The sequence below is a fragment of the Sebastes fasciatus genome, chromosome 2 (assembly GCF_043250625.1).
Source record: "Sebastes fasciatus isolate fSebFas1 chromosome 2, fSebFas1.pri, whole genome shotgun sequence".
Lineage (NCBI taxonomy): Eukaryota > Metazoa > Chordata > Actinopteri > Perciformes > Sebastidae > Sebastes > Sebastes fasciatus.
In genome coordinates, this window is record NC_133796.1 from 5957320 (window position 1) to 5971397 (window position 14078).

Genomic DNA, 14078 nt, shown 5'->3' on the forward strand with positions numbered 1-14078 from the left:
ATAAACTCACTTTTCCTTTGATTTAAGACCACATACACGGACTATATCGATTAATATAGACAAAGGATAATCTAAACACGACGTAGAGGTGATAGTGTGGTGATTAGAGGTGTTTTTAGAGTATAAAGAGGGGGTGTAAGTGAGGGAGTTTAGCGCCAAGTTAAATCCACTCCTCTTTCTGACGTTGATGCTTCAAGTCATCTGTTCTTCTCTCTGCAAGGCGCCAGATCAGCTCAGAGGAACTACTAACCAGGCCTGGATACACATCACATCCTGAGGAGAAAGATAGACAACAACAAGACCATATTTATACTTTTTAAACGTGGATAAAGAGTGGACTTCAAGCTGTAATCTTGAGGTGAGTGGATGCAAACATGGAGCTAGTTAAGCGAGCTGCAACTGTATTTGTTTGTTAGCTTCACTTTAATGCTAATTTAGCTAAACTAAACTAAGTTGCATACTGATTTAAACATTTTTATACATGCTTATACGTAATGTGGCTTGTTTTAGAGAGATTAAAGGAGTCTCAGCTGTTGTTTTTGGGGCAGTAATGTGCAACAGCTGTGCAAAGTTAGACAAATAACCAACTTTAACCTTAAAAATACAACAAATAAGAATGTTTAGCAGCTACTCTAAGGTCTGATGTTTAGTGGTGGATTAGTTTCATCATATTTATATTGTTTAAACGTTGATAAGAGTGAACTTCAAGCTGTAATCTTGATGCAAAGCTACTATAGCATCGAGCTAGTTAACTTAAATGCTACCTTAGTGATAATGATTTAAACATTTGACCAGATGCTTTATACTTAATGTGGCTTGTTTTCAGCTGTGTTGTTGTTAAATTAAGAGAATAAAGGCAGCTTGTTTCAGCCATGAATGTGTGCAAGAAGCAACAGCTGTGCAAAATTTAGACAAATAACCAACTTCCTTCTTAAAAATATGACAAATAACAACCATAAGCAGCTAGTTTAAGGTCTGATGTTTAGTGGTGGGTTAGTTTTGTTACTGTATGTGCTTTGTGTGGTACTTTTATGTCGACTTTTCTAATGTGCTGATTGCATTTCCCCGCCAGGCTGAGCTGGGCTTTGTCAGAAGGAGGGAGAGTTGAGAAAGAGGAGTGGGGGTTGGGGAGAAGTGTGTGTTTGACTGTGTTTTCCTCTTTCAATTAAACCGTTCTCATTCACAGGTTTACTCTGAAGCTGACACATAACCCCTCTCTTGAGTATAATGCGAGGAAAACGGTGAGTTTCATGTGTTTTTATATGTTGTTTTTAATCAAAGTGTGACGACAGAGAGAAAAGTTGATGCCATCCGGCTAGTTAGCTTCATGCTAGATATAGGAGAGCTTAGTTTTAGCTTCATTAACATGTTCATTTAAGCCCTTTTTAAATGTTGTATGTTGACTTTGGAGTTTGTTTTGTTGTGTGTTGTCACAGGGAAGAGACAGAACCGAAGTCTGCGCCCAAAGAAACTACGCTACGACCGAGAAAGAGGAAGGCAGATGTTGCCATTGTAAGTAGTGTGAAAAGGCTTTCTGCAGACCTAACCCTGGTTTCAGCTGTGGTGGCTATAGGCTGCTGCTAATGTAGGCCTTAATTGAATAATCCAGATATATAAAAACTGCTTTCTTATATATTTATCATTGCTGGCAAGTCTTGTGCTTCCTTCATTGAAGTGTTACTGATCAATGCAGCTGATTTGGCTGCATTTAATAATGCTTTGTATTGGTGCTTCTTTGAGAATCTTCTCTAAAATGTCACAGAATGATGCATGTTTTTGGGATGCAGTGTAAATATAGTAAACAGAGCATTATAAGCTTCATAAAATGTTGAACTATGTTGTATGTATTGAGCTGTAATGTAGGCAAAAACATACAGATTTACAGTATCAATCAACACTCACATATATTCTTCATTTGCTGGCAAGTCTTGTGCTTCATTGAAGTATTACTGATCAATGCAACTTGATCTGATTATTGTATAGTTGCATTTAATAATGATTTCTGTTGGTGCTTACAAAACAACAACCCCACTTCAGTTTCTACCTTCCACAAGCTCTCATCATACTTGCCAACCAAGACCTCAAAAAAGGGGGGATTTTAAAACCAGTGGGGGATCTGGGCGTCCTCCCCCAGAAAAAAATTAGTTTCAGAGACTTTTTACCCCCTTTCACATTAATGACCGAGGTTGGATAACCCTGGTCAGCACAGATTGGGAGCAATGCATACCAATTAGCTCAGGTGTTAGAGGGGGGGAAGGAATAGTGGCATCATCAATTTGTGCAAAAATGGCACAGAATGGTGCATGTTTTTGGGATGCAGTGTTAATATAGTACACACAGCATTTTTAGCTTTATAAAATGTTTAACTATGGTGTGTATGGAGCTGTAATGTAGGCAAAAACATACATATTTACAGTATCAATCAACACAAAATACAAAACAAAACAGGATGCAGTTTCTATCTTTTACAAGCTCTCGCCGTACTTGCCAACCAAGACCTAAAAAAAGGGAATTTCAAAACCAAAGCGGGGGTTCTGGGTGTCCTCCCCCCAGAAAAAGTTGAGTTTCAGAGACTTTAGATTGGACTTTCAGGGTTGGATAACCCTGGTCAGGACAGATACAACCTGGGAGCAATGCATACCAATTAGGTCAGGTTAGAAATGGGCAGCGGGGGTGGGGGGGTTACAGGTCTGGAGGATTATAGAGAGGGGAGGGGGGGATGATAGTGGCATCATCAATGTGTAACTATGTTGTATGTATGGAGCTGTAATGTATGCAAAAACCAAACAGACAACATACAGATTTACAGTGTCAATCAACACTCATGAACCTTAATTTCCTCCGTCTATCTACAGTACACTTATCATCTATGAGACTACATTGTGTTATCTAATATGATAATATATAGGCTAGATTTACAAAAGGATTAGACACTTCTGAAGACTGTAATGTATATTTCACTCACTCTGCCATCCCAGCATCGATTTGCTTCATATAGTAGGGTTATGAAAGTTTTTCAGCTGGACATGTGGCAACTGTGAACTTGTCCAAATGTATAAAATTAGTTGACATTTCATTTAGTTTGCTAATTGTTCGATAAAGTAATGTAACGGACTGGATTTGTTACTTTATGCCAGATCGAACAGGCGACGGATGGACCTTTTAGCAGGTTTATTTGGAAAGTTAAATAGGTAACGTTACAAATAGAACATGTAAAAAATACGCTTTAAAACCAGATGAGCGCACAGCTGGCAGTATTGAGAGGTGGTCAGCTTATTACGGTGTGTTTCTGTGTGACATTACGGCGGATGCCTCTCTCATTCGGCAGCCTTGTTATGTTTGTATAACGTTACACTACGTTGTCTCTCACCGTCCCGTCATCTACCGCTTAATTTCTTCCTCAGTACGGACGGCCAGCAGCCCCCGCTCCTGAAAGTCTTGCCACACATCCATGTTGTTCTCGTCCGTCGTCCACCTCCGGTGCGCCCTCATTTGCAACCGAATAGCTTTGTCCCGCCCGGTTTGTTAGTGACCTGGGTGCGTGCCATTCACATTGAAATCGACCCTGGTCCGACCCACCTCTCGACCTGGGTCGCGAAGCCGAGTCAGTCGACGCGGGTTAACTCTTTCATACACACGATCAAACCTGGTTGAGTCCTCAGTATGAAAGGGATATTGGTTTCATGCATTCTGGAGACTTTTAAAGACTGAAAATAAAATATTTAGTACACTACATCTGCATTTTTATGTTGAATAGGCCTACTTTTAATTTTACTTATAATTCTCTGGAAAGAAAACTGAATACTACTTATTATACACGCTGTACAGCGCCAGAAACAGGTTGAGATAACGAAAAGGAAAAAAAGTTTTAAACGTTTGTCATAAATTGGGAGAAGTGTGGAGGAAACTGGGAGAGGGCAATGAAAAATGGGAGTCTCCCGGGGAAATTGGGAGGGTAGGAAAGTATGGTTCTCACATGCTGTGGACATACAAAATAATAAATAATAAATGTCCTTCTTTGATCCACAGTATTTACAAGATGTGGATGACGAGGTCGCGGAGATGACGAAGAAGAAGCAGCGTGATTGTGAGGTAGGCTTGGTTCTCTTTCCACACTTGGTGCCTCGCCCAAGTCTCAATTCGCGCCTCAGATCAGTTAATGTATCCGTAGCCCAGTTGCTGACTTTCACCACTTGGTCTGTATTAGGGCTGCACAATAAACTGTTTTGGGTTTTTCTTGTGACCGATACTAACTCAAACAAATCCTCATCATTTTGTTTCTGGTGCCCGTTATGTGCAGTTCAATGTTCAATTTGTTAAATAAAAGAATGTTGGAATTTTTTTTTAATTCAACAAGCAATTTCTTGTATTTTAGCAGTATACTGAAGCAGCAGAATGACACACACTTGAATATCTGTTTATTTATCGCAAGTAATATCGTTATCGAAATGTTCAACATCATTATCGCATATGATCCTCATGTCGTGCAGTCCTAATCTGTATTGGATCAAAAGCAACGCTGCTGGTATATAAACTTGGTTGCTCATTCCTCGAGTACATATTGGCTGATCCATTGTTAATCCTGCCTTAACTAGCACTTCACACTTGATCTCTGGTTAGGAGGTGTGTCTATAGTCCCTTCTCTGTACCACAACAACAGGTATCTGTACTGTGACTTCACCCCCACAGTTTCCTCATGTCATCTCTCTGCTCTCCCTCTTTACCATGAAGCTGGGCTGGAGTCCTAATGCTGGTTATACCAGTCCACAGAGGTGTATCCCCACACCTGATCAGGAAGAGGACCAACCAGTTTCCCTGATAAACGCTGGTTTCCCCCACTACAACTTTAACAACGTGTTTGTAACACCGGTGCGCTGCGCCCCGCTTCCTGCTCTGTGGTGAGTACTGTTATTGTTTGATTTATTTTTTTTTTTTCTTCTTTCAGGTTAGGCTCCATATCATGTGACCTCCCGTTCTATCTAAGCACATACTGATGTTGTTGCCTCTTTAATCACTACCCCCCCTAACTAGGGCTTAAATACAGCCCTGTAGGATCTGCATTGAAAATTGTTCACTACATATTTTCTGTTAATCTCGTTTGTAATGTATCTGTCCAAAGAAAATCATACTTCAAATGCAAGTGATACAGCTTTGAACATGTTGCACAACAACGGGGGGACAGTCGAGATGAATCCTTGATTATTATTTTTTTAACACGGTGTCCATCTCTTGTTTTACTATCAGCTGGGCCAGTAAGGATGTGGTGTGGAACAACATGTTGGAGAAGGATAAGACCTACACAAGGGACGTGCACGTGATGGAGAAACATCCTCATCTGCAGCCCAAGATGAGGGCCGTTCTCCTGGACTGGCTCATGGAGGTCTGTATCATGTCTTAGTGACCGGTTTAACATCTCGCTCCTTGTCAACACCATTGTAAACAAAGCATATAATGACTTTCATTTTGGTCATTTCAGCTTTTATTTGTGAGGGGGAAAAAGCAAAGGCTGTATTTATAACTATTTAGTTTCTTGACCGTAGAACTAACTCTTACAGTAATTACTGATGCTAGTGGAAACTACGGCATAGGACAGTAGGCTCTCTTACTGCTTTTGACGTGGACTCATAATCTGGTTACTGAGAAAATTCTAATGTGTATTGTGGGTAATTATAAGTAAACATCCTGTGGCACAACAGTCAAGTAATACTCCAAAGTATCTTGTGTGACTGTGAAAAAAATGTCTCTGAAAGAGATCAACTAATCTGATTGGCCTAATCACTTCAATAAAGACTCAGCTCTAGCCCTTTGACTTTGGTTCCTCTTCATATCAAAGAGTGAATAATGATAAGGGCTGCCATAGAAATAATGTGGGGCCTCATCAGACTGATGTGAGATCTGAGGCCGGCTTCAAAAGAGTAAAGTGTAAATTTAAACACTGAGATAGTTCTTTTTGCTTTTTTTACACTGAACTTAACAAAGCTGGTATGATACGGCCCTGTTGTGATTTCAGATAGCACGCTGGCGTGATGTGTAACACAAATGCGTCGGTGTCTAGTGTGCGTGTATGTGTGTGTGCGCAGTCCTGCCTTGCCGGGCGTCCCTTTTACACAGACGTTGATTCGGCTCTGTTACCTCCGCTGCCGGCTTAGCGGTGGAGAAACGATGCCCCCCATTTCGGCGGAATAACGACGCAACAGCCCCGCCTTGAACGGGCGTGGTAAGAAAGGGCTTTAGGCCCCGTTCAGACTTGTAATTAAGATGCGTCCTCAGTGATCAGAACACAAGTAGACAGCTTTAAGTACGTCTGTTCACACCTGGCATTAGAATGCTTTCTCCACATGTGTCTTGAGTGGCCACTTGTGATCCGATCTCACTTCCCCCGCTCTCTATGCAAATAAACACGTAGTAAACACACGGCTAATACAGAAGACGCTGTGAAGTAATACTACAGGAATGTCGGTAGTAATGGCGTAAATTCGGGTACATTTTATTAACATTTTTTATAACTTCAAAATACAAGGTTATTGGACGGCATTTGCCAGCGGAACAAACCACCGACACATCTCATAATGAATATGGTTTGAAGTCACGGGAGGCCAAATCAGTGCACTGATGTTCTGTTTGTTTGCATGTTTTAGGTCAGCGAGGTGTACAAACTGCACAGGGAATCCTACCATCTCGCTCAGGACTACTTTGATCGCTTCATGGCTACACAAAGAAACGTCTTCAAGTCAACGCTGCAGCTCATAGGCATCACCTGTCTCTTCATTGCTGCCAAAGTAGAGGTAAGAAGGGTCGGGAGGACTGTACAGGATGTGAAGTGGGATGATCACAATTAGCCTGGTTTTTAGGCAGCCTGTTTGTAGTGGGCTTGCTTTAGGTAGATCATCTAAATTGCATTGCCCCTTTCTCCTGCAACATTTTACAACATGTTGGTTGGTATGATTGGTTGTAATAATGCTGGTCTCCTGTGTTTTGTTGCGTCCCCTCAGGAGATGTATCCTCCCAAGGTCCACCAGTTTGCCTATGTTACAGACGAAGCCTGCACGGAAGATGAGATTCTCAGTATGGAAATCATTATTATGAAGGTAAAGACCTTTCACACGTTACTCATTGATCCATGACACATGGTCTGCATTTGTCCAAATATCACATGCCCAATCTCACCCCACTGATGGGATTTTTGTAGATCTTAAGTATATAAGTAGTAAGCTTCTTGTAATCATTGGCTCTTGGTTGCCTAAATCACTAATGGTAGACATTGCGTAGCCTCTTCCCTTTCTTGTATTATTTTAGAAATGCACGTCTGTCCAAACGGTGGTTGGTTTGTTGTCACAACCCTGGAACCCTGGACAATCATGAGTTTATTTAGATATATGTTTCAAGTAGTCGTGTTGCTGTTGTTGATGGTTTTACTTCAGGTTGTCTGCTCCCTCTTTCCTTTCTAAAACAGGAGCTGAATTGGAGTCTCAGTCCACAGACTCCCATCTCCTGGCTCAATGTTTACATGCAGGTGGCCTACCTGAAGGAGACGGACGAGCTGCTCATCCCCAAATACCCCCAGAATACCTTCACACAAATCGCAGAGGTACGTTGTATATGCGTGTGTGTGTGTTTTTGCCTTCCTAATAAAATGATATATCAGTTAGGTACTTCAATCATACAGAACAATGACAGAAATGGGAGACTTTAAGTAGGTCTGCACACTTCGGTTTAATTTGACAAACATTTCAACCATATTAGTTGTCAGGAGTGACTTAAGTGTGTGTTTCTCTCACATTAACTATATACACTACATGTACTGTATGTCTTCAATAGTGTGTAAAAATCCAGCTCTAGTTTCTAAAAAATGCAAAGTTAAGGCATCACCGACCTGCCGGGATGGTAAATGCATGCTGTACATGATATTTTTGTCTGTTACGATGGTCACTGTGTCAGATTAGGCCGTTTATAGAGTCATAAAGTGACTCGGCTGAGAGACATGACAGACTCCACGTTGGTCCTCGACCAATCATAGCTTGCCTTCTTTCAGGACACACGTGATGTCATCAGAAAGAAGGTGCTAGGAACCGACTTCCAGGAACAAGATTGTAAACAAACATTAGCAGTGTGAATGACGCTGGCTGTCTTGTGTTCGGGAAAGCCTAAAAAAAAAAGTGAGACTGCGACTCTGTTTTGCAGTTCCACCGAGCAGCACCATCATCATCATTCCTCTTTCGCCTCGCCATGTTTACAGTTGAAGAGCGCTCTGTGCTCAGTCACGGACGTGAGGGAACACATGGCAGAAGAGAAAAAAAAAAAATGCTAGTGTTTTTGCTTGGACGTCATGAGGCGTTCCAGGTGCGGCGTCAGTTGTCTTCAACTGTGACACACTACACCAGATAAACCGATCGACTGTCGCGACCGGCATCCATTGTCGTTCCCGATCCGAGTCGACACCCTACTTCTGCCGTGTCGGGCTGTAATCTGGCTGATATCGTGTAGTCTGAACCCGTCATTAGTCCCATCCAGTGGGCACCAGTACATACTGTACCTCTACTAAGACATTGTCGTTCTACTTGTTGCTGCCCTACAGAGACATCAGCTCCACAGCGCAGCTTTGAAGAGCAAAAAAAATGTTCTTTATTCAGAAATTATAATCTTTCAAAGAAAGAAAGTAAAGGAATACACACAGTATTTATGTAAATACCACAGATGATTCTGTCCTGGCTTATTAGGAGTATTTGCAGTGCTCATTTTGAGGTATGCTCTGATTAATTACAGTTGTTTTCTCTTTTTCTTCTAGTTGTTGGACCTGTGTATGCTAGATGTGCGTTGCCTTGAGTTTTCCAATGGCATCCTTGCTGCTTCAGCCCTGTTTCACTTCTCCTCTCTGGAGCTGGTGGAAAATGTCTCCGGTAAAGAAACCAAACTCTTCTTATTTCGAGATTTACTCTTCTTGAGCAAAAGTTTTATTTAAAACACACCAGTATTTTTAATGTTTTTTGTTTTTTTTATCCCGCTGGTGTTACCCTGGTTGTGTTGCCCTGACGTTTCACTTCCTTCATCCTTCTGTTCTTGTAGCTCTGAAGAGGGTGGAGGTCGAGCAGTGCGTGAGATGGATGGTGCCGTTCGCCATGGCGCTGCGGGAGGTTGGTGGGTCGTCTATGAAAACGTTCACAGGAATCGCCGCAGATGACATGCACAACATCCAGACCCATGCCTCCTACATTACATGGATGGTAAGTGGAAGTTTTGCAATGTTTGTTTCTCAGTTTTAATGATTAAAAAGCAACGATAAAATTAGAAAATCCTGGAAAAAAAACACTGCCCATGAAAATAACGATTTGCAAGTTTTGCAGTTTTTTTATTTTAAATTTGTGAGCTTAAAGGCAGGGTCGGTAATGCTGAGAAACTAGCAAGAGTAAAAATGATCCTGATTGTCTTCCAATTGTGATGTTACAAAGTCATGCACTAAGCATGACTCAAACTCAGATGTCTACTGACCACATAGTTAATCTGTTTATTTTCTGCTGTGTACAGGACAAGGCCTTCTCTTACCAGGATGTGGAGTTAGAGCGTCACGGCAACTGTCCGGTACCTTCAGGCGTCCTGACTCCACCCCAGAGCAGCGAGAAAACCGAAGAGCTGGACCGAGTGGATGCCGCTGTGTTGAAAATCAGGCCCAGGATTTGTACTCCATCCCCAGAACTGCACCTTCCAAAGTAGTGAATTAAACACTGAAACTGACGACACAAGATGACAGCAACTTGACTCTGAACAGCGGCGCCTCTGCAGTACCAGTACACGCATGTACGATGGATGTTCAGTGAAAAACATTGATGGAAATTGTATTTTTTTCCTTTCAAAGTCGTGCTAATTACTTGGATCCAGATGCTTTTTAAATGTCTCTGTAGAGGGTGCACACAGCGACTTTGACTAAATTGGGGAAACACTGACACACAGTGAACAAATGGTTTTGGATGGGCCCTATCCCCACAGGAATCCTAGCTATTTAACCCTCCAGTTTAGATGAAAACACAAAGCAAAGGGCTGTTAGGGATGGGACGGCTCCAGAAGATTTTTGTTTTTGAATAGAATTGCACCCAAATGCTTGCATTAATTACCAACCACACCTACATTTTGTGGTTGCCATTTTTATTTTTCTATGCAGAGGCCAAATTGAATGGACATTTTACAGAGTCTCTACTTGATTTAGAGTGAGTGTGTGTGTGAGTTTGGGGAAGGAGGATGAGTGCTGTTTTTAATCTATCAGTGGCCTCATTTGCCCAAAAAACTATTCCTAGGGCCATATTTGGCTCTCTGTGCTGCTATAAAAGTGGGCTTTGCATGATGGAGGGGGGAAGACGGTGTGCATGTGTATGTATGAATGTCTGTGTGAAATAGTGTGTGTGTGTGCTCTTGTTTTTGGTTCTACTCTTTTGCTTAGGGACCAGTAGCTTGGCTACCTAAATGGACAAGTGAACCAGCCAGGCTTCAGAAGCTAAAGTATTGATTGTATTTAACTTTTATTTTTATCTCAACCTGCGGTTTGTTTTCCCCACCACCAAAATGTAAGATTTCTATTTGACTTTTTAAAAATAAAATGCTGCTACATATTTTCCATGAATGACTGTATCTGAGGACTTTTAATTAAACGGTCTTTTGTTGTGTTGTGGATTTTCAGTGACAAGCCTCTTTTTTAAATTGCAGTACACAAAACCATTGTGACAAATGATTCCATGATATCTTATTAGTGTTAATATGTAATGTAAGAGTGTAACTCCGTCCATGCACTGGCTTCTCCTTTACTTTACTACATAAGAAATCACAGATGCACAGCGGCTTTATTCCACTAGATGTCAGTGTGATGCTGTCAGTTTGAATGCCTTCTATTCTAACCAAGAAAGAGAAACATGCAAATACCATCACTAGATTCAAGATTCAAGCCCTTTATTGTCATTGTGTATTACAATGAAATTAGATTGTGACAATCCCATAGGTGCTAATGAAAAGATAATACAATAAAGAGATAATACAATATAAATGTAAAAGATAATACGATATATAAATACAATATGTATATTGGTGAGATGCCAGTTTTGCCAGATTATTGCACAAAGTGACCAACATCTGTTATTGCACATGTCCGTAGCATCATATTTACATACATAACCATAATACATGACGAGATCATATGAGATATCAGAAACAAAAGTAAAGATATTAGGACCAATCAGGTCAGGGTCTGGGTATCATTGGATAATCCGAAATTCATTTGTAATTTAAAAATGAAGAAACCCCCAGAAATGCCATGTTTTTTTCCTTTTTTTGGTTTTAAACCAAAAAAGCCATTTTTCCCTTTTTGTTGTCAGAATAAAACAAGACCAAATACCAAAAACAGTCCAATTTTGAAGGAATGAAGGTAAATATGAAAAGTAAATATATAAAAATAAAGGCCAAGAGTATGAAATGGCCATTCTATAAAAGTGCCCTCTCGGCACCCACCTGTCTGATGACGATAAGCAAATAACTGCATTTGTATTCAGATATCGTTGGAGCAATATTTAGCCTCCTTCCCAACAAGCTACATGGTTGGTACCAATGGATTCTTTAGGTTTTTCTAGTTTCATATACCAGTATCTTCACTTTAGCTTTAAAACTGAGCCCGCCTCAACCTCTGAAAGACAGAATAGCGGTTGTCGGTTTTTGAAGAGGTTAATCAAACTACTTGGCAGAACCTCCGCGGCCCACTAGGTGTCGCTCTGAGGCTCACCAGTGGGCCCAGGCCCCGTAGTTGAGAATTATAGTACCTTTATAGGAGTAGCACTTAAAGGGACTGTTTGTAACTTTTTAAGCGTATAAATGTACCGGGTCGGGACACATGTGCGTTCGCATATGCGCGTTCGCATATGCGCATTCGCATATGCGCATTCGCGTGTGGCCGCTGCCTCTGCTCCTCTGCCTGCTTACCTTCACTCAGACAGAGCGCGCGTTCTCGCTCAGCTCGCTCCACCTCTAGACGTGAACGCGCGCTCACTACACACTGCAGAAGAGTTAGTTTAGCTCTGAGAATATCTAGTGAATTCTGGACGTTTGTGCAGAAATAAATGCTGCAGCTCCTCCAGACCAACAGAGGTTTTCCGTGTCTTGTGAAGTGACGGAGCTCTGCAGGGAGAAACGTTGTCGTCTCGTTACCGACCGGGTGCCGGTGTCTCCTTGTTCTCTCCGGCTGCGGGAGACGACAAGTTACATGCTGCAAAGCCTGCGCTGAGGCAGGAAAAGCCAACACTAGGATCAGATCTAAATCATGTTCATGGAGAGAACTTGAAACACTTTTATTGAAAGATACAGCTGAGATTCAATCTTTCTCTGGCTCTGTTGAAGTAGTCTGGCTACAGTGAACCAATATTTAACAGCCTGGATGCGTTGATTAAATATGCCTATCCATTGTCATCTTGGTTAACCACAGTAGCCTCACAAAGTAGGACATCCTACTAGCATTTCCCCATTTAGCCATGATGGCCATTAGATGGAGGGTGTGGTTTGGCGTGAACAAGCCAATCACATGCACCATCAACATGGCTGTACACCCAGTACGGTTGGCAAGATGCACCACGTGTGTTGTGAGGGTTGAACCAGGTCCGGGTTAAGGTTGTCGATGCAATAGGCATCCTTCCGCAGGGGCAATTTCATAGTCTATGAAGTTTATCTGAGACGTGATTATTGCTAGTTGAAAACTTAACCCAATACCCCGCTGAGATGACTTGAAATATAGTCAGCTTTGGCAATTTTTGTTAGTCTCCAAGGAGACTTTACATTTTTGTATTAAAACATGAATCCTGAAATATTAGTTCTGTGAGTAATTTAACACTTGTATTGAACAATAAAGCCAAGATTCAAGCTTTCTCTGGTTGTGTTGAAGTAGTCTGGCTACAGTTAACCAATATTTAACAGCCTGGATGCGTTGATTAAATATGCCTATCCATTGTCATCTTGGTTAACCACAGTCTTCTCACAAAGTAGGATATCCTACTAGCATTTCCCCAATGATGGCCATTACATGGAGGGTGTGGTTTGGCGTGAACAAGCCAATCACGTGCACCATCAACATGGCTGTACACCCCGTACGGTTGGCAAGATGCACCACGTGTGTTGTGAGGGTTGAACCAGGTCCGTTTTAATGTTGTCGATGCAATAGGCATCCTTCCGCAGGGGCAATTTCATAGTCTATGAAGTTTATCTGAGACGTGATTATTGCTAGTTGAAAACTTAACCCAATACCCCGCCGAGATGACTTGAAATATAGTCAGCTTTGGCAATTTTTGTTAGTCTCCAAGGAGACTTTACATTTTTGTATAAAACATAAATCCTGAAATATTGGTTGTGTCAGTCATTTAACACTTTTATTGAACAATAGAGCCAAGATTCAAGCTTTCTCTGGTTGTGTTGAAGTAGTCTGGCTACAGTTAACCAATATTTAACAGCCTGGATGCGTTGATTAAATATGCCTATCCATTGTCATCTTGGTTAACCACAGTCGTCTCACAAAGTAGGATATCCTACTAGCATTTCCCCAATGATGGCCATTACATGGAGGGTGTGGTTTGGCGTGAACAAGCCAATCACGTGCACCATCAACATGGCTGTACACCCCGTACGGTTGGCAAGATGCACCACGTGTGTTGTGAGGGTTGAACCAGGTCCGGTTTAATGTTGTCGATGCAATTGGCATCCTTCCGCAGGGGCAATTTCATAGTCTATGAAGTTTATCTGAGACGTGATTATTGCTAGTTGAAAACTTAACCCAATACCCCGCCGAGATGATTTGAAATATAGTCAGCTTTGGCAATTTTTGTTAGTCTCCAAGGAGACTTTACATTTTTGTATAAAACATAAATCCTGAAATATTAGTTGTGTGAGTAATTTAACACTTGTATTGAACAATAAAGCCAAGATTCAAGCTTTCTCTGGTTTTGTTGAAGTAGTCTGGCTACAGTTAACCAATATTTAACAGCCTGGATGCGTTGATTAAATATGCCTATCCATTCTCATCTTGGTTAACCACAGTTGTCTCACAAAGTATGTTGTCCATTGGG

At 41.4% G+C, this 14078-nt stretch overlaps 1 protein-coding gene and 3 non-coding genes across 4 annotated transcripts; all 4 read left to right on the plus strand.

The window, feature by feature from the left end:
• Positions 1–68: 68 nt before the first annotated feature.
• On the plus strand, positions 69–10659 carry ccne1 (cyclin E1). The gene is made up of 12 exons (XM_074659985.1): positions 69–358; positions 1187–1241; positions 1437–1512; positions 4030–4092; positions 4732–4898; positions 5245–5380; positions 6639–6785; positions 6993–7088; positions 7454–7588; positions 8786–8897; positions 9064–9221; positions 9523–10659. Exons 2-12 carry the CDS (start codon positions 1228–1230, stop codon positions 9706–9708), a joined length of 1290 nt encoding a protein of 429 aa, XP_074516086.1. The 5' UTR covers positions 69–358; positions 1187–1227; the 3' UTR covers positions 9709–10659.
• Positions 10660–12651: 1992 nt separating this feature from the next.
• LOC141762609 (U4 spliceosomal RNA) lies at positions 12652–12792 on the plus strand. Its single transcript, XR_012592851.1, has one exon. It is a non-coding gene; the product is annotated as a U4 spliceosomal RNA (small nuclear RNA).
• A 390-nt stretch (positions 12793–13182) lies between these two features.
• On the plus strand, positions 13183–13323 carry LOC141762491 (U4 spliceosomal RNA). Its single transcript, XR_012592835.1, has one exon. It is a non-coding gene; the product is annotated as a U4 spliceosomal RNA (small nuclear RNA).
• A 389-nt stretch (positions 13324–13712) lies between these two features.
• Positions 13713–13853, plus strand: LOC141762546 (U4 spliceosomal RNA). The gene has a single exon (XR_012592840.1). It is a non-coding gene; the product is annotated as a U4 spliceosomal RNA (small nuclear RNA).
• Positions 13854–14078: the final 225 nt, after the last annotated feature.